This window comes from Ciona robusta, chromosome 5 (assembly GCF_009617815.1).
Source record: "Ciona robusta chromosome 5, ASM961781v2".
NCBI lineage: Eukaryota > Metazoa > Chordata > Ascidiacea > Phlebobranchia > Cionidae > Ciona > Ciona robusta.
Window position 1 is genome coordinate 2,736,903 of NC_143239.1, and position 21,008 is coordinate 2,757,910.

At 37.5% G+C, this 21,008-nt stretch overlaps 1 protein-coding gene across 2 annotated transcripts; it reads left to right on the forward strand.

Moving 5' to 3' along the window:
* Positions 1-2,158: 2,158 nt before the first annotated feature.
* LOC149735559 (uncharacterized) lies at positions 2,159-21,007 on the forward strand. 2 transcript variants are annotated; one of them, XM_089878768.1, is made up of 20 exons: positions 2,159-2,300; positions 6,228-6,301; positions 6,677-6,816; positions 8,143-8,266; positions 8,533-8,730; positions 10,805-10,942; positions 11,424-11,609; positions 11,894-12,078; positions 12,987-13,161; positions 13,534-13,581; positions 13,710-13,792; positions 14,097-14,133; positions 14,263-17,616; positions 17,751-17,878; positions 18,117-18,260; positions 18,460-18,671; positions 18,960-19,131; positions 19,229-19,462; positions 19,938-20,079; positions 20,138-21,007. In XM_089878768.1, the coding sequence occupies exons 2-20, from the start codon at positions 6,247-6,249 to the stop codon at positions 20,617-20,619; spliced, it is 6,237 nt and encodes a 2,078-aa protein (XP_089734894.1). In that variant the 5' UTR covers positions 2,159-2,300; positions 6,228-6,246; the 3' UTR covers positions 20,620-21,007. The 2 variants fall into 2 exon arrangements, with proteins under 2 accessions (XP_089734894.1, XP_089734895.1); XM_089878769.1 differs by lacking the exon at positions 2,159-2,300 and adding an exon at positions 3,853-4,095.
* Position 21,008: the final 1 nt, after the last annotated feature.

A 21,008-nucleotide genomic window follows, 5' to 3' on the forward strand; every position in this document is an offset into this window, starting at 1 on the left:
GAAAGTGGTAGCATGATGCTCATTTTGCCGCTGAGCCGTACAGCAAAAACAGCGAAATTAAATGAGCTCGTATATACGCAGGGACACGGTCGCAGTTATAAATTATGACGTTTTTGTGTGGGATTTAAAAGTTAGATATCTGCTTAGTATAATTGCTGTACTTGAGCATGTGATGTAATTATCGTAATAGGCTTGTTTAGTAACGTTAAAGGAATCCGTATTTGATTGGGTATAGCGTCCCATTGTATAATATGTAAGGTGAAACAAAGCTAGGATACCATTAAATTTTCATGCGCATTTTAAGGAATAATAAGATGATTTAGTTGCGAACATAAACGTTGTGTTATGATTATCAATGCGCTTAGAAACGTTTTTTATGCTTTTTTTATTCACGCAGCAGAGCATATAGTGGGGTGGGGTAAGATGGGACGCATTTTTTTTCTGTTTTGTTAAGTAGTAAACAAACAATATATATAAAATTATAAAACCGTTGCTCGGCGGCTCTGAAAGAGCGTTGTTAATTGTTCCAAACACGATCAGAAAATGCGCGTTTTAGGAACTAATAATATTCCATCTTACCCCACACAACCATAGTAATTTTGCAGCAATAAACTTTTGGTATACCCTCCTTGAGAAATGAAAATGTTTGTTTGTTTCTTAAATTGTGTATTGAAATGCCGTCTGTTGTACAGTACAGAGTCCATAAATTGTATAAATAAACCAGTTTTGATAAGATTATACATTATGAAGCTGACAGCACCGATGCGGTTTAGAAAGCGCAGTTCTTCGGTTTGCGACGTCGCGTTATTGAAATCACCTCGTGTGAAAACCGATTAATAGCAACGTGAAGCACGGTAAGGGATTGTCGATGGATTAGTCGTTTGTGTTTACATGATACCGGTGTAGGATAAATCTTTTAATGCAAGTGGCTACTGCATGTAACTTATCTGCCAATGCGTGTGAAAGTATTGATCTAACTTTTGTCGTGGTCCTATTTCGATCAGGACGCATCGTACCTGCTAAGCTCATAATTTGCTGCCTAGTTTGAGAGACAGAGGAAAGCTAATAGTCAGTATACCGTCATGCCGCGCTGTTATTACAGTTGGCAACTTCCTCCATTTAAAAGTAAAGTTAAAAGGAGTTCATTTATGAAAGTGTGCAGGTGGGGGTAAAGACAGACAGATATGAAATTCTTCTAGTATATAAGAAAACAAGTTAATCATTAAATGCTATTATTTGTTGCAAAGGTTATGCAAATTACAAAGGTTATGCCAGTATGCAAATTACGTCTTAAAAAATGTGTAGTTGGTTAAGGGTAAGACGAAGCGCGTTTTATTCTATCTAAGTTAATGTCCCATTTTGTAGTCGAAAACTGTTTATAAATTGTCCAAACTCTAAAAGAGCGTTAGTAATTGTACAAAACACGATTATAAAGTATGCGGTATTATATAGTAGGGTGGGGGAGGATGGGACACCTTTTTATTCTATTTTCTTGTCGCATTTGGTAGTAAACAAAGAACATTCAAAGAAATATAAATCTGTATTTTCACGACTCCCATAGACCGTTGTTAATTGTTTAAAACACGATCAGGTTATTAAGATATTCTATGCTAAAGGTGTCCCATCTTCCCCCACCCTACTATACTATAACGTTATCCATCTTATCCTATACAGTATTGTATAAACAAAACCGGCATAACCATGTTTAAAACTATATAAGCACCACAGCAAGAGGCAACGTGTTGAGAAGCGTTTACATCAATCAGAGAGGGAGCAGGCGCTTTATTTTTGTTAAAGATCAGACGTCAAAACAGTGTTGGGTGACGTCTACTTGACCGGTACACCTGACTTTGTTTATAATTTAACGCCTGCATTTACACGTCACTGGTTGAACATCGGTAAAAGTAGGATGGTTAATTAATGCTTGGGTTCTGGGTTGATACAAATAGACATTGCATGCCGTTGTCGTTATTGGCATATCAGTTTAAAACCCCAATACTTAAACTTAATATTTAGAAGCGTTAGTATATATTGGACTCAATGGTGAGAAACACTCATGAGGTGTATAGGACTGTCAGGTTATTCTGTTATATACTGCAGTGGGGTTTGGTGCTTTCACGTACAATGTGTATAAATGGCAAGCTTTCAAAAAAAATTCCTAGTAATTTCATTCACGTTTTTCAATAACAGATGATAGTACCGTATTTTGGATAGCGGTAAAATTTAGGTGATTTTAGATTGAAAATGCTGTTCTTACAAAGGGACTAATTTCATCTACAGTAGCCTAAAGTACAAAAAAGGTAAGCTTATTTTATGTAACCTGTATAAGTAACGTTGGATATATTAGGGTGGGGAAGATGGGACACCTTGGGCACGTAATATCCAAATATCCTGATCGTGTTTTAAACAACTAACAACGGTCTATTGGAGTCGTGCGCATACGGTTTTATAATTCCTTGAATGTTTTTTTACTAAAAAACGAAAAGATGTCCCATCTCCCCCCACCGTATTATAAGTGAACAGGCGCGCTTGGGTTTTAATTTTTTTGCATTTGTATATTCGCCTCACAAGCATATATAGCTAATTCCTAAGCCAAGTTCACAATAATTAAAACTAAGCCAGACAGCCAAAGAGATATAGATTAAAGCAGAAAATGCGATTTAAGTGTCAATGTGGCTGTCACGATACGTATGCATAATCTGCGCGTCATATTTCGATCCGTTTATGCTTATTATGCGATGATAGTTTCATTGTCTCCTTAGGTGTTTACGAACGGATTTAAATTGTTTAGGGCATTATGTATGTTTATTGTGACAGCGTATACAAGCCGGTCTGAAGTAACATTGAAACGTAGACTCACGTTTGGCGGATTTGGGATTAAGTTTTATTGAAACAAAAACGCATTTTGGTAATAGGGAGATACAATTACGATAAATGGATTTGACGACGGTAATTTCATGAAGTAGGGAGGGGGGAAGATGGGACACTTTTCATCTATTTTATTGTTCTATTTAGTAGTAAACAAAGTACACTCAAAAAATATGAAACAGTTTCCTTACGGCTGTCATAGACCGTTTCTATTTGTTAAAACACCAACAGGATATTTGGATATTATGTGCTAAAGGTGTCCCGTCTTCCCCCACCCTACTATATAAGGTTTTCAGGCGATAGTGACACCTGAGAATATATGTATTACTGTAGGGAAAGATGAGACACGTTTGCATTCTCTTTCATTTTCGCCCTGTTCGGTAGTAAACAAAGACCATTTACAGAATTATATGCCCAGCGATTCTAAACAAGCATTTTTAATTGTTCAAAACACGATAAGGAAATGCAGGATTCGGTGCTAAGCTTATCCCATGATACCATACAGTACTGTACGTATTTTGGGGTTTGTGCACATGTGTGCGAAAAAATAAGATAGCATCGAAAGGAAAACGAGTTTTTTTTACCGAAATTGAGATGTATATTGTTTAATAGCATGGTAAACTTTGTACATCGTACGTTGATTGCTAATCATGCGTTGTTCGACATGGGAGTGGCACGAATATGTCTTCGGTAAAACCGCTGAAACTCTACCGCGGAGCAATTTATACACGTTGTCCTGCATTTGATCGTAAAACCACATCGTGGCTGTTGCATTTAGAAAGCGTACAATCCGCATTTTCTATCACTCGTATAGCGGACTTTGTAGTCGTTAATTTCGGGTTGTCCACATTTCACACCTGCATCGTAATAAAACGCGGTAGGCCTGACCGAGCTGTACCGCGTGTCGGGACAGTTAATTACGGTTCTTACAGTGTGCTGATTAATTGTAGCATAATTACAAGCCGGACAAGCCGGACACGAGTTAAGATGCTATTACACTTTGTATACGAGTTGTGTAGGCGAGCCAGCGGCGGGAGACGTTGCTGTTTACCTGGGCCCTCGGCGGCAATTTTAGTGCTTTCTTTTACAGTTTAAGTAGCCATGTACGTCAGATAATTAGGTAATTAGGCGAATTTCGGCAGCCGTATGGAGTATTTCGCATGACGTAATATTCACTGAGAATATTTCGCGAAGAAAAAGTGTTTTGCAAACAAGTTTGAAATCAAGGTGATGAGTTTAGTTATAGATTATTAAATAATTGTAATACCGCTGTAGATTACTATAGTAGCATAGATAATTAAGCCCTCAGTTCTAAAGCTGCATGTATATAGCTGTATAACGGTGATTGAACGTTCTAATGTAAACTATTGAGTGCGTTGAACGCATGCGCAGTGAGTTCGTTTGATATTACGCTATTAATTATATCATAAAGCAAGGCTAAATAAAAGCGTGTCTTGACTATAGAAAAGGTCTGCCATGAGAGTTTATTTAGAAATAAATACACGGGAACTCATTTTTTGCCGGTATGTTTGCTGTATGTATAAAGCAGTATAGGTAAAAGTTAAAGGGATTAGAAAACGTATTTTAAACACAGTGGTTTTGAAATAACGTGTTTAACCAGTATATGCCGTGCCTTTAGTTTACAGCAAAGTTATAAGTTGCTGGTATCACTTCAGAGTATAATGAGAAACTATTGAAGAGACGTTTAGTAGATTAAATATTGTGTCTATGTGTAAGCTTGTATATTTTCATGATCCTAAATACCAACAAAGTTTAAACTATGCTACGCATCATATATAAGTATAGGGTGAAGGAAGACGGGACACCTTTAGCACATACTATCCAAATATTTTAATCGCGCTTTAAACAATTAACAACGGTCTATTGGAGTTGTGAGGATACGGTTTAATAATTCTTTGATTTTTTTGTTTACCACCAAATGGGACTAGAAAATGGAATGAAAAGGTGTCCCTACTACCCCCGCCCTACTATATATTTCGTAAGTTAATTAAAAATAAGCGATGGACATATAAATTTTAGTATTTTCACCACACGGTTGTAGAATATGATAAAAAGACAGCGGTGTATGTATATAGTCGCGTAATACAGAACAGCATCAGGTTTACAGTGGAAGCATTCGTGCAAATTGCTCGCATAAGTTGATTGCATTTAACAACTCCGTAATTCCGTTATCGAATCCTGGTGACCCAGTTTTGACTGTTTTCTCCGCTGTAAAGCCACATGCAATACATCATTCGCGTCTGCTGCTTCCCATGAACCGTGCTTGGCCGTGCGCACCCTAAACGTATTGTTCGAACGCGAAGGCTTTTGTTCTTGTGCGACGTTCTCGCTGCTGCTTGCTGGGCGATGACGTCACTAGGGACGATTGTTTGTTAGAAATGACGTCACAAAGTGAACGATGTAAATTGCATAGTCACGCTGGGGTATGGGCAATATAGAAGAACAACTGCGTAACCAAACTTGGTCAACGCAACAGCAGCGGTTTGCGCGATAAAATAGTTGGGATTTGCAAATACAGTTAAACTTCAAACTTCTATGCTTAATGGTAGTCGACGTTTCCGACAGTTTTAGACGGCAGTTATAAAATTAGGGGGCCAAAGTCACCTTTAGAGAAGTGTTTCGGCGAAAAGGTTAAATTGTTATGTCGGCAACTATAATTATGGCCATAAAGGAATATTCGACAGGGTTGCGCCCTGTCTTCTGAGATACAGCTTTGCGATTAACATTTTTTCAGCGGCAAGTTATTGGGGTATATTGTATGCCGTATAGTCGTTTAGAATATGGCGTTTTTTATAGTCGTCTATATATATTGTCACTGACGGCCGTTGAAGGTTGCAGTTATTTCCAGAGCGGAGGATATGCATGTCTACGAGGAGTATTGTTACGGATTTTAGTAGGGTGGGATAAAGTAGGATAGGTTTTCATTCCATATTTGTTTCATTCCATTTGGTAAACCAAATAATTGTTAAAGAATTTTATTTAACTGTAACCCAGCAACTCGGCGAAAATGCTGCGTTGTGAATTGTTTAAAAGACGATCGGAAAATAATGGGATTTATAGGGGCTAAAACGGTATTCAATCTTATCCCAACAGTACTATATTGTGGCTTGGAAATAGTAGCGTAGGGAAATGCAAATGCATTGGCTGAAGTATAATTTTTTTCACACTATAGTTACAGGTCACACTATAGTTGCGTGCGAAGTTTTATTCGCTTTATAACTTTATACTTGAACGGCATAGAAACGATTACTTTCTAAAAAATTGTAAAATTCCTATTTCTATATTTTCTCAAATTTCTAAATATTTTATATTTTCTAAACTTGTTTTATCATTAACAGGAGGGAGCTAAAACTTAGGATGTGGAGGAAGATATTTGTTTTGTTCTTTTTCCTTGAGAGAATAACTGCGCTTGGTAAGAGCTATACACAAAATTCACTTGGTGAATTTTTGTTAACATGTTTAATTAATTAAGTCGAAACAGCTATTAAAATAAGCGTTTTTTTAAACGTTTTAATTATTTTAGCGTATTCTTACATTTTATACATTCACTTACATAATATTAACTTAGTGATTTTTCGTTAACTTTAATTACTTAAGTTGAAATAATTACAAATAAAAGCGCTTTTCCAAACTGATTTTTCTAATATTTTAACGTATTCTTATTGTTTATAAATTAATTTACTTAACGCATTTATCTTTAGCAATAACATGATATTTTCGAAAATTTACGTATTCTAATTTTAGCAAGCTTTCAGTGCCAATTTTTTAATATAATTAATTTTTTCAGAGGCACCTGTGGACCTCGCTACGGTGGATATTTCAACCCACAGTTTATCAGTAATGTGGCGGAATCTGGACGGGGAGGCTAACTGGTTTAAAGCGACGATTTCACCGTTAGACGAAGGGGAAACCACCCAGGGTGTAAAGGTATGAAAACAAACGTTCAACTTTGCTCTTGAAGATAAGATTACAATTACATTTGTATTGGTATGCAGCGAAACTTAGCGGCATTCAAAAGCCAATAAAGTAGGGTGGGAGAAGATGAGTCACCTTTTGATTCTATTTTCTCGTTCCATTTGGTACTAAGCAAAGAACATTCGAAGAATTATAAAACAGTATTCTCACGATCCCCATTGACTGTTGTTAATTGTTTAAAACATTCAGGATATTTAGATAAAATGAGCTAAAGGTATCCCACCCTACCCCACAGTACTATAAAAAGTGTAAATATGAAGGTATATGCTTTAATCTATTTTAGGCCATTTTTATAAACAACAATTAAACCTAATTTGTAAAATATGTCTACATTGTCGTCTGTCTATCAGCAAGAAAAGTCCTGAAATCGCCTTTTATATTTTAAACTATATACTCAAATTTCCCACAATACATATAGCACGTCGAAGGAGTACAGAATTGCTTATTAGAAGTAAGACGATAGTGATAATGTGCGTAATTAAGCATGTCTGTTTAGTTACCTGCAAGCGTATACTCAACGTTTTTCATAATAACCTATACAACAGCTTTGTTTATGTTTGTTTGTGTGTTGTGGCGCCTTTCTGTTGGCCTTTTGGTTTCGTCGTGGCTTAATTGAAACAGCAGGCAAGCTCGTGAGATCATGGCCGACTTGCCCCTGGCCAAATCCGAATATCAGCGCTTGCAACTATGGGCAGTGTCACGTTACAGGGCTTATGTGGCAGCTTATTTGTGCTGTCATTATTGTTTGCGAAAATTGCTGTCTCAAATTTGTTTTGGATTGTTTTCGGTATACGGGCAATACGAAGGGTGTGTCGGTCGTTTTTGTTATTTACTTGCCTACTGTGACTATGTGTGTGGCTATTTTAAAACGAGGGGGTTATTAACATGGATATTTTTAGCTTTTCCTTTTAAATATGGAAGTTTCTATTTTGCAGATTTGTTTTAGAGAATACAATACACGTGTCTTTATATGCTTAACACAAGTCAATTAAAAAACGCGCTGTTAATAACCGGTATCATGGCCTACACTGCGGTTATACATACACAGCTATCTTATAATTTAGGATAGAATATAATGGTCATAGTGCTGTAACCAAAACGCTTGCACATTGTGAATTGACGTACGCTTTTATGATCTCGCATGGCACAGTTTCTTATATGCTTGAAACATAGCAAAAACAACGTGTTAACATATAGAAGTTTCATTGTACAAATGTTATATAGCGTATTCATACTAGTTTTTTTAGCATAAAATTTAATGTTGTTTCTATTTTTCAGTATATCAACGAAAGCGTGGTCACGTGGGTTGATCTTGTCCCCGGAAAAAATTATACGATTTCTGTGGTGGCGATATCCGGCAACGGAAGAATTAGTTTGGCAACACAGATCGTGGCGAGCACAAGTAAGTTTTATTTTTTGGACAAATTTTTGGTGTGTATTAAAACTGTATAATAGCCTGTAATGGTAGGAATGAGGCATCTTTTTTAACACATTTGGTGCAAAATTATGCTACTGCAAATTAGCCAAGACATTAAAAAGTAATCCAAGAGGTTTAAATATTCTCTGATGCTTAAAAAACTGCCAAAATTACCTGTAAGATTTTCTTTGAAAAAATAAACTTATAATGTTTTTTGTTTGGAAAATTAAACTTATTGTATTGACTAACAGAACCTATGCCGCCATACCGAGTGCGTCTCTCAAAGTTTGCGAATCGGGCATTATCAGCACACAGCTTTGGCACCGGTCGCTTGATGATGTTTCCCGTATACGGAGCAGTTGTGTATTGGGACGGACCGGACTCGGGACATTTTGATGGTTATGAGTTAACAGTAAACCCCCCGCATGGAGTTGTACGATACACGAGAGGTGAGAAAACTACGGATAAAGGGTAAAAGAACCTTTAGGGGAGTGGTTCTCTCAGATTTACCCCCAATGTGTAATATGGACGCTCTTTCAGAGTCGGGGCCATATACGGTTATTGTATAATTTTGTAAATATTTTTGGTTTACTACCAAATGGGACGAGATACGAGAATGAAAAGATGTCCCATCTTACCCGCATCCAACTATATAATCGCATAAAAAAAATTAAACAAGAAATGAAAAAAAAGTTCTAAATAATTTCCAACGATAACTTCCACGTGTTTAAAACCAGTAATTAAAAACTGACGTTTTTAAACCAACATTATTTCAGCAATTTTTACGGCCAATGCAGCTACTGGCCAAAGCGAGAAATTGGATATTTATCCTACAATGGTCTCGTTATAAACACGTCATGTACGGCTTGAATTCGTTTTGACACGTCGGGTTTTAAATCGCCTGCATACGTCGGCCAGTGTAAAACCACGTCACGGATAATAGAAAATACTTAAGTTTAAATTTACAACGAAATAACGTATCAGCTGCAACTAAAACTATCAATCTTACAGGAAAAAATACAGTTTAAAGCATGAAGCTATAAATCCCTCAGCATATATGTATACTATATAAGTATATAGTGGGGTGGGGAAGATGGGACACCTTTTCATTCTAGTTTCTCGCCACTTTTGGTAGTAAGCAAAGAACATTTAAAGAATTATTAAACCGTTTGCTCATGACTCCGAAAGAACGTTGTTAATTGTTTAAAACACGATCAGGATATTTTGATATTATGTGCTAAAGGTGTCCCATCTTCTCCCACTCTACTATATACTTATATAGTATACATATATGCTGAGGGATAAGAATATACCGGTACTATATCTTAATTTCCTAGTCGTGTTTTTGACAACTAACAACGCTATTCTTTTAGAGTCGTTACAGTATACAGTTATATAATTTTGTAAATATTCTTCGTTTACTATAGCAAAACGAATGGTAAAAAATGAAAACTTGAATCATTTTACCCCAACGTATTATATATCAATATAACGTCATGTTAAAACAGAAACTCATTAGTTCGGCCATTTGCCGTTTCGAAACGTTTTGGTCCTGTTGTTTAACTGGTTTTCTTTATTAGAACATGTCATATATTTAGATAAATAAAGCAGTCAAGTTTACGGTTATACAGTCCAACTGTATTACACTTTAGAGTAGAATGTAACAGTATAATTGTTGGGCGGAAATTAATAAAGGTGTCTGAATAATTTATTAATCTAAATTGGCGATTACGAAGGATTACAATTTAAAGTATGAAGTTACGAAATACGAGGAAAACTATTTAGATGCTGTATAAATGAAACAGCTGGGAAGTATAGCTTATCGCCTTGCAAATTCCATTAAAGCATTAGAACGGTGGGAAGTGCCTACAAGCAGGCGTGTATTAGCAACCATTTTAGGACATGTATGTTCCATTGTATATCTTTAATATTCATTTTCGCGTTTCAAAGCGTCTTTTCTGACATAATTACTGTCCGGATTCGCACACTTGCAATTACCTGCGCGTTTGTCGCGCGTAAAATCCATTGTGACGTCATAAGCACGTGACGTCAGCCAGCAAGCACGCCGAGAGCAGTCAAGTGCGCTGTCTTAATTATACGCAGGCAAGGCGCGCTATAAGTGATATATATGAGATCGTGGTATTAGAATGTCGAAACGACATCCATATAACCACACCAAAGTATATCCAGGCAGTATTTAAGGGAGCTCACACGGAGACATTACATTTCTAATTTAAACATTAAATTTTAATGTCCAGTGTCTTAAATTACCAAGTTTAAATTTAATTAAACAAAAGGGGACATAATAAAGTTATAGTACTATATGGAGTAAAATGGGATACCGTAAGCACGTATATTCCAATTTTTCCTCACCGTTTATTAACAATAAACAACCCCTCTTTCAGGGTCGTGAGGATACGGTTATATAATTCTTTGAATACGCTTAATTGGACTATAAAATAAAATGAAAACGTGTCCCATCTTACCCCACCCTGGTATATCAACATCACATTTATTTTTCAGGAAATGCTCTAATCAATCAAGCAATACGAAGAAGACGTATTGTATGGGACCTGGTGCCGGGTGTTTTATATGAATTCAACGTACGAACACGGAGCAATAATGTCCTTAGCGATTCAAGCAGTGTTTCGGATCGAATGCGTAAGTAATTGCGTGAAAAGTTGAGCATGGATTTTTTCATGAAAATATTTTGGCATGGACATTTTGACCGCGTACGCTAGTTCTTCAATGTCGGCGATGCATATGTTGTTGCTACGAGTATGTTTAAGCTAAACCTAAGCAACGATGGCAGAAAGACCAATGCAGAGTGCAGTATCTGGTGCAAATATCTATATAAATAAAGTGTAACGGTCATGCCTTTTATCCAAAACATTATTTCTTTCTTTTATTAAAAATAAGCGTGTTTTAACAACTGTTGTTTTTACCGTTACTACCCGTCTTTTCGCTTTTGTCAACACTCTTATTTTTCAGTATCGTGACCGAACAGACGAAATAAAATTTCATTTAATAATAGCGCACTGATTAAACCTCCGCTAAAAACGTCTTAACTATTCGTCACCTGTCATACTTAAAACGTTCCTTGCAATGTTGTTACACATTTAACAAACTCACGTTTTTGCAGCACCGGACACACCAGGTTTCATCAGCATCGACCATTTGACTTCAACCACTGCTAATCTGTCATGGGGCGAACCGCATCGTGGGATTTATGATGGATTTGTTGTTGAAATCGATCCGGTAGACGGCGGTGTTGAGCAACCGGGATTGCCAACGGATAAACGAAGAAATCTGTTCGGATTGACGCCTGGTTAGTTATGTGTTTAATCTAACAAAGTTGTTTTAATCTAATACATAGTAGGGTGGGAAAAGATGGGACAACTTTTATTTGAACATTATATGTAAAGATGTTCCGGCCTTCCCCACCCAACTGTGTTTTACCATGTGAAAAAGCATCATTTTGCTTTTGCGGTGATGTCACACAAAATGCAAAAAAAAACTTAAATTTAAGACTAAACCAAGTTTAGAATAGAAAAACAAATTAAGTCATTCGACTCCAATAATCTCTGATGTTCATTCGTTTTTAAAACACAGGCGTAAGGTATCTTGTTGAAGTATACGCCACCTCGCATGGGGTGCTGAGTTATAAACCAAGGAACCGAACAATTGAAGTGCCACCTATGCCACCAATGCGGCCAGTAGTGGCAAGCAATGTACAATCTACTGCTGTTACTTTATCATGGCAAGTCCCAGTACATGGAAGATTGGATCATTTTGAGGTAGGATTTTTTTTATATATAGTAACGAATCACCTTTAGCACATAATATCCAAATATCCTGATCGTTCTTTAAAAATTAACATTGGTCTACGGGAGTCTTAAGGATACGGTTTTATAATTCTTTGAATGCTTTGAACCAATTGGGAGGAGAAAATAAAATGAAAAGGTGTCCCATCTTACTATAAATATATAAAAGGTTGGGGTAAGATGGTATATACTAGGGTGGGCTAATATGGTGATTTTTAATATATTATTTTTTAAAATAGCTTTTAGTTGGTAAAGCGATAAGGAAAAGGGGGCATCATGTACTAAAGGTATCAATCTTACCCCACAGTACTTTGCACGGTTAAAATGTAGTAACATGTATGCACTACAGTTCGTATCGGGTTGGGGGTAAAAATGCCCCATCATACATAATTTGTGATACTTTGTTGGTTTTTTGATTCCTATGAACTTGTTATTGCTTTGCGCGGTTTAGAAGGGTTTCTGAATTATTTACAGCAACAATAAATTTTGCATATCCAACGTACGTTTCTTGTTGTTTTTGGCACTTTATAATTCCAAATTTATTTATTTATATACATGGACACGGTTCAGCTTAACATAGGCGGAAAAGTACTTCATTACACCCGTTTAAATTACAAATCTAAACTGAAAACATACACAACAGACTACTGTATGGAAGCATTTTATTTTGGCATAACCGAAAAAAAACAGTGTTAATATAATATGACCATATATGCTCTTTATTAATTGCATTCTGGTATCTTTTAAAGTAATCTCTCCAATTGTCAAAAACGCATGCGTAACACGGGACACCTGCGGGGTATATGTTTTTATGCATATTCGTAAATGCCTTTAACAAGTACAACTTTTTTATACCAAATTAAACATTTCTGTTTTACCAGGTCGTTTATTACCCAACACTCAACGACTACCGAAGGTTACGTCACAAAGTCCACGACCCGTTAGTCACACTAACCAACTTGTTGCCCAACACCGAGTATTCACTAATTCTTTTCTCTGTGACGAACCATACCAATCTAGTGTTCAGTAAACCACTGCTAGCTACGGTCCGTACCGGTAAGATGACTGACTGAATGAATGGAAGTAACTTATTTATCCTCGCTTTGGCTGGGAAACGACAGTCGTTATAGCATGTTCTGTTTCATATACCCCTTGTCTGATAACGTGTTAACGTGTATGTTACTTGTTAGTGATTATTTTGGAGGAGTTTTAGCTGACTAATTAAACGATTCATAAGAAACTATTGGGTTGGAGCAATTATCGTTTGGTGCCCTGCCTGAGAACACACACGACCGCAAAAGTAGCAGCGGCGACGCTCGAACCCGACAGCTCTGGTATGAAGGCGGGCGCGCTAACCTTAAAACGGCGCAGATCAATGCATGCTGTTAATTGGTTAATTGTAATTAATACAAAACTGCTACTTTACAGGACAATACGAAACTACAGCTATTTACCGAACTACAACGTCACTGGCAGGTGGGGTTTATGCGTGTATTATTCTACTGATGCCGAGCTATATTTATGTTTACATTAAAAGTTAAAATAAGCTACCACCAACCAAAAGACTATAAGCAACTAACAATGCGGAATATTTTTTCATTTAGGAGTCGTAGTCACGGCGAAAGATGAAGGTGAAGAGGAAGGAAACGAAAACTTGGTCGGTGGGACAGAAGATCCAGCCAAAACGGTATGTCGGGTTTATAACAAGCATCGTTGCTCTTGTAATAGAAAATAAAACTTCTTCTAAGTAAAAAGTATAACAGGTTTAATTTAAGGCCTTCACGGTTAAAAAAATTAAAAATAACCCGCGTTACTTTATTTAGTTCTAGTGTTTACATATACGGGTTGATAGTTAAAACAGCACTATTTTAACGGACTCCTAAACTTAAAAATTGTAACCGCTAGAATAAAAAAGAAAATAACAAACGTCCTACTAAACAGAAAAAGCAAAAACGCTGATATTTCACGCAATTCAATAAACTATTTTCTAGGCGACCCAGACGTCATTGATCGACAGAATAAAGTCAGGTAATTGGAAAACTTAAAAATCGTACTAATGAAAAATTTATGTTGTGTATATGTCAAGCAAATTGCTGGCTGTTTTACTTAAATGTCGCTTACATACGCTTTATGTTGTTTGCATGTGCTTGGATATAGCTACAACCCCGAAACCAGACGTAAACACGATTGCTAATGGAAGAACACTACCTCCACATTATTCCATCCCGGACGTGCTCTCAACAATAAAGCCATTTCCTACTACTAAGTATTACCAGGGACGAGTCACCACATACCCAAGTTTGAACGTAAATACGGAAACAACGGATTCTTGGAGAACAAGTTCTGAATCAGCTTCACCGACCCATACAGCAGAGACATTTACAACAGCAGCAATGGTCAGAAGTACAACTCGTTTTCCGGTTGTATTCAGGACAACCACTAATAAGTTTTTAGTCTCAACGACATTTGCACCAGATAAAATTGAAGATACAACAACCATGGCAATGTTAAGCACAACTAAAGCCAATGGAGGGCCTGTTGAAGCTGTAGAAACTACTGCATCGCAACCAAAGCCGCGTGATCAGGGCAAAGGAGACCAAACAACTTCTTCCCCAGACATGACTGTTGTATTTAAACCTGGAGATACTGCCTCAACTGCTAGTAGCCTTATACCTGAAGTAACGGAAGCTATGATTTTAGGAACAACAAAAACTGTTGAACCAAATATCTTTGTAACAACTGTATCAACTAAAACAACATCTACTGAATTTGTAGCAACAACAACATCTTCTACAACAGATGAATCTGTAGCAACAACAACAGCGTCTTTTACAACAGATGAATCTGTAGCAACAACAACAAGGACGTCTTCTACAACAGATGAATCTGTACCAACAACAACGTCTTCTACAACAGATGAATCTGTAGCAACAGCAACAACGTCTTCTACAACAGATGAATCTGTACCAACAACAACGTCTTCTACAACAGATAAATCTGTACCAACAACAACGTCTTCTACAACAGATAAATCTGTAGCAACCACAACGTATTCTACAACAGATGAATCTGTAGCAGCAACAACGTCTTCTACAACAGATAAATCTGTAGCAACAGCAACAACGTCTTCTACAACAGATGAATATGTAGCAACAACAGCAACAACAACAACAACGTCTTCTACAACAGATAAATCTGTAGCAAAAACAACAACAACAACAACGTCTTCCACAACAGATGAATCTGTAGCAAAAACAACAACAACAACAACGTCTTCCACAACAGATGAATCTGTAGCAGCAACAACGTCTTCTACAACAGATGAATCTGTAGCAACGACAACGTCTTCTACAACAGATGAATCTGTAGCAAAAACAACAACAACAACAACGTCTTCCACAACAGATGAATCTGTAGCAGCAACAACGTCTTCTACAACAGATGAATCTGTAGCAACAACAACGTCTTCTACAACAGATGAATCTGTAGCAACAACAACGTCTTCCACAGCAGATGAATCTGTAGCAACAACAACGTCTTCCAAAACAGATGAATCTGTAGCAACAACAACATCTTCCACAACAGATGAATCTGTAGCAACAGCGTCTTCTACAACAGATGAATCTGTAGCAACAACAACAACAACAACGTCTTCCACAATAGATGAATCTGTAGCAACAACAACGTCTTCCACAACAGATGAATCTGTAGCAACAACAACATCTTCCACAACAGATGAATCTGTAGCAACAGCGTCTTCTACAACAGATGAATCTGTAGCAACAACAACAACAACAACGTCTTCCACAATAGATGAATCTGTAGCAACAACAACAACAACAACGTCTTCTACAACAAATGAATCTGTTGCAACAACGTCTTCTACAACAGATGAATCTGTAGCAACAACAACGTCTTCCACAACAGATGAATCTGGGGCACCAACAACGTCTTCTACACCAGATGAATCTGTAGCAACAACAACGTCTTCAACACTAGATGAATCTGTAGCAACAACAACGTCTTCTACAACAGATGAATCTGTAGCAACAACAACAACAACAACAACAACAACGTCTTCTACAACAGATGAATCTGTAGCAACAACAACGTCTTCCACAACAGATGAATCTGGGGCACCAACAACGTCTTCTACAACAGATGAATCTGTAGCAACAACAACGTCTTCCACAACAGATGAATCTGGGGCACCAACAACGTCTTCTACAACAGATGAATCTGTAGCAACAACAACGTCTTCTACAACAGATGAATCTGTAGCAACAACAACGTCTTCTACAACAGATGAATCTGTAGCAACAACAACGGCTTCCACAACAGTTGAATCTGTACCAACAACAACGTATTCTACAACAGATGAATCTGTAGCAACAACAACGTCTTCTAAAACAGATGAATCTGTAGCAACAACAACGTCTTCTACAACAGATGAATCTGTAGCAACAACAACAACAACAACAACGTCTTCTACACCGGATGAATCTGTAGCAACAACAACGTCTTCTACAACAGATGAATCTGTAGCAACAACAACGTCTTCTACTACAAATGAATCTGCAGCAACAACAACAACGTCGTCTACAACAGATGAATCTGTAGCAACAACAACAACGTATTCTACAACAGATGAATTTGTAGCGACAACAACGTCTTCTACAACAGATGAATCTGTAGCAACAACAACAAGGACGTCTTCTTCAACAGATAAATCTGTAGCAACAGCAACAAGGACGTCTTCTACAACAGATAAAACTGTACCAACAGAAACAACGTTTTTCACAACAGATGAATCTGTAGCAACAACAACGTCTTCTACAACAGATGAATCTGTAGCAACAACAACGTCTTCTACAACAGATGAATCTGTAGCAACAACAACGTCTTCTGCAACAGATGAATCTGTAGCAACAACAACGTCTTCTGCAACAGATGAATCTGTAGCAACAACAACGTCTTCCACAACAGATGAATCTGTAGCAACAACAACGTCTTCTACAACAAATGAATCTGTAGCAACTACAACGTCTTCTGCAACAGATGAATCTGTAGCAACAACAACGTCTTCTGCAACAGATGAATCTGTAGCAACAACAACGTCTTCTACAACAGATGAATCTGTAGCAACAACAACGTCTTCCACAACAGATGAATCTGTAGCAACAAAAGTTAGCTCATCGACAACGCAATCTACCTCGAAAACAGACAAACCTATTATTCGCGGTGGATCTGGCAAAACAACAACAGATTCTACAAATAAAACAGATTCAACTCCAACTAAAACCAAGCCAGGAGTTAATGATTCTCCACCCACGACCCATGCTACTAGGCAGCCTAGTGCAGACGCATCTTTATCTACCACAACACCATTTAGTCCACTGGAACCAACAGAGCCGCTTACAACAACCTACCCAGTATTCGTGACTGGAGATGTAGAAGTGATCCCTACCACGGCGGTAAATCAAATTGGAAGCGGCGAAGGTCCAACATCAGGTTAGAGCTTTAGATGTTATTTGTTGTTGCCCTTGTCGATCTATGTCGTAAGCTTTATTTATTTATCCTAACGTTTAACCATAAATTATGTAACATTGTACTGGCTAAGTTTAATTATTAGTATATGGTCATAGATAATGGTACAACTTCAAACGGTGGTAGCGAAATGACTGTGGGTCAAGACGAAGGCAGAACCAACCGTATTCAACAAGGTTATTCGACAATCTGTAGACCGAACAACATAACCGTATTAGTAGACAAGGTACATAATATATAGATGGTAAATTGAATATCTTGTGGGATAAGATGAATCTTGTTAGCACATAATATCCCATATTGCCTCATGTTTTTTTTTAAAAATTGGACGCAGCTTTTATATTTTTGTAAATATTATTTGTTTACTCCCAAAAATTAAAAGAATGAAAACATTGTGCATCTTAACTCAACCTACGTATGTATATTCGTATACGAAGAAGTCTAAAAGTTTGTATCGAATTCAGGCTGTCATCGCAAACTACGAACGCAAATACGGACCTTTACATTTAAATGACGAATTGGACCCACGATGTGTTGGTGTGGAACATCCAACCTACTATAGATACACCATTGCTCCAAATCTTATGGATTGTGGAACTACAATAGAGGTAATTTGTAGTATAAATAAAGTTGAGTGATCATATACAACTGTTAAGGCTTCTGATGTGCCTGGAAATCAACAGAAAGTCTATTTGTGCAACTAAATATTTTTAACACATTGATTATTATAAAAGTGTCATTTTTTGATACTTTTAACACATTTACAAAAAACGCAAGAAATCTAATATTTAAACCTCTTTTTTGCAGCTGAACGACACACATGTCAATTTCACAAATACAGTATCCAACAATAAGTATCGGAACGAGTGGTACCGGAATATAACCGACCATGGAGGCACAGTAATACTGGGCAACAGGGCTGCACGGAATCCAGGGGTTTTCGTCAACATGAGAATATGGTGCACATTTCCACTCGATTTGAGCGTATCTATGGCTTACCCATTCCTGCCACAAATCACGTAAGTAATTTTAGTAATATTCTTTACAAGTCGGACGTATAGTGGGGTTGGGTAAGATATGACATGTTTTCATACTCTTTGCTCGACCCATTTGGTAGTGAACGAAGAATTTTATATAAACGTAGCCCCGCGACTGTTGAATAGCGTTGTTAATTGTACAAACACGTCCAGGAAATATCAGATTCACGCTCTGGTAGTATTTCTTTTTACCTCAAATACAGTATACCATTTTTTTGAAGGGAATTATGAAACCGATTTTAATACATTATATTACGTTCTTTTCTGTAGGCAGCAAGTTTTGACATTCAATATCTCTGGCCATGGGCAATTTTCAGCTGCCATGCAGTTGTATAAATCGAACGCGTATGACGACCCATACATCGCCCCACCGACGTTACAGTCAAACGAAACCCTCTACGTTGGAATATCCTTACTTGAAACTCATAACTCTACATTCATGGTAAATATCAGTACCTATAACGAAACGAATTTAAAAAATAAAAATAAAAAAACGACTATAGTAAAAAAAACAAACAAACATTTTTTTGTTGTTACAGGTTGTAAAACGCTGTTGGGGCACACCCGAGCGAGCGCACGATCACCCCCGGCAATACCCAATAATCAGCGACTACTGCAGAGTTCCGGAGAGTCTGGGTGGTAGTGTTAAAGTAATGGGGAACGGGGAAGGGCGGAAAGTGAAGTGGGAGGGCTCTGTGTTTAAGTTTATTGATTTCCAACAAGTTTGGCTGCACTGTGAGATAAGAGTTTGCTTCGGGGATGATTGTAAACCGGTGGGTAGCTGCTACCAAAATTATATATATAGTAGGGTGGGGGAAGATGGCACACCTTTTCATTTTGTTTTCTCTTTTCATTTGGTAGTAAACAAAGAACATTCAAAGAATGGTGAAACCGTATCCTTACGACTTCCACAGACCGTTGTTAATTCTTTAAAACACGATCAGGCTATTTGAAAATTATTTGTTAAAGGTGTCCCATCCTCCCCCACCCTACTACAGTACTGTGGGGTAAGATGGGATACGGCTGGCGGCTAAAATCTATTATTTCCTGATCGTGATTTAACAATTACCAACGCTCTTGTAGAGTCGCGGGGTTCCGGTTTTATAATTCTGTTAATGTTATACGTTTACTTCAAAATGAGTCGAAAATGTAGGAGGATTAAAAGATGTTAGTTCCATCTTACCCCACTTTACTATACATAAGCGATTTAAATACTTGAATACCCCTGCTTACAAATATGAATTTAAGGACTGTGAAGAGACAACTTCTCGACGAAAACGATCAGCCAATAGTGATGGTGGAAGTGTACACGTGATTAGCGCTGGACCAATCTCGTTAGACAGGCCTAGAGGACCAGTGGTTGAATCGGTAGCTTCTGGCACGACAACTTGTAAGTTCGTGAATAAACAACTGTGAGTTTGTAATTTAACTGTTCATGTTTTTTTCAGCTCCCGAAGCACCAGCTGTAGATATGGAGAAAACAACTGTGTTGATTGCAGTCGGGGGGTTGTGCTTTGTGATTCTGATTTGCTTAATTGTTATAGTCGGTGTGCTTGTCCGCCTTCATAAGAAACGTAGGTTGCAAAAGAATCAAAATTCGTCGACCGAATCCACTACTGCCTTCGAGTCACGAAATTTTGAAGCGCCTGTTCCAGACGGAAGTGATTATTTCGAAATTTCTCGCTCAACTTCACACTTGCAATCCTTTACACCACCACCGTCCTCCAGCGGACACGGTCGAGTGGAATCATCCATCCGCACAGTGTCGCAACCCAAAACAGTCTCCAACGACAACGCAGCTTTTCTAGGGTCCAACAGCGACATCTCAAGTGCTAATAAGAATATCAATGACAAACACAACGTGGCGCCCAACACCAACAAGACTCCAGGATCTGGTGTGACGTCACATGGTGCGAACGTCATCTCGTAAACCAATTTTTCCCTTATTTAAAAAGTTCCTGTAGATAGTTAATCGGAAACCCGCAGTAGGCTTACGGTTAGTCCATAGCAATATTGGAGTCCAATAACGCTTTACAGATTTTGATTGCCCAGTTTTGCAACATTAAAACAAATCCATACCTTTACAATACATACATCGTAGCGAACACTTTTTCGAATTCACTACAATATTGAAAGAAAAGCTGTGAAAAACGAACGAATTAGTCAATTAACTTTGTGTTTCTTATTTGCCGCCTATTATTATGTAAAGCCGAATATTTGCCCGCAGTGTTAATTATTCGTCGTATATTTTGTAACCGCCTGCTTTACGAATTTGCCAAGAAAGCACAGGAGCTAAATAAACTATCTTTCCGCGTAAAT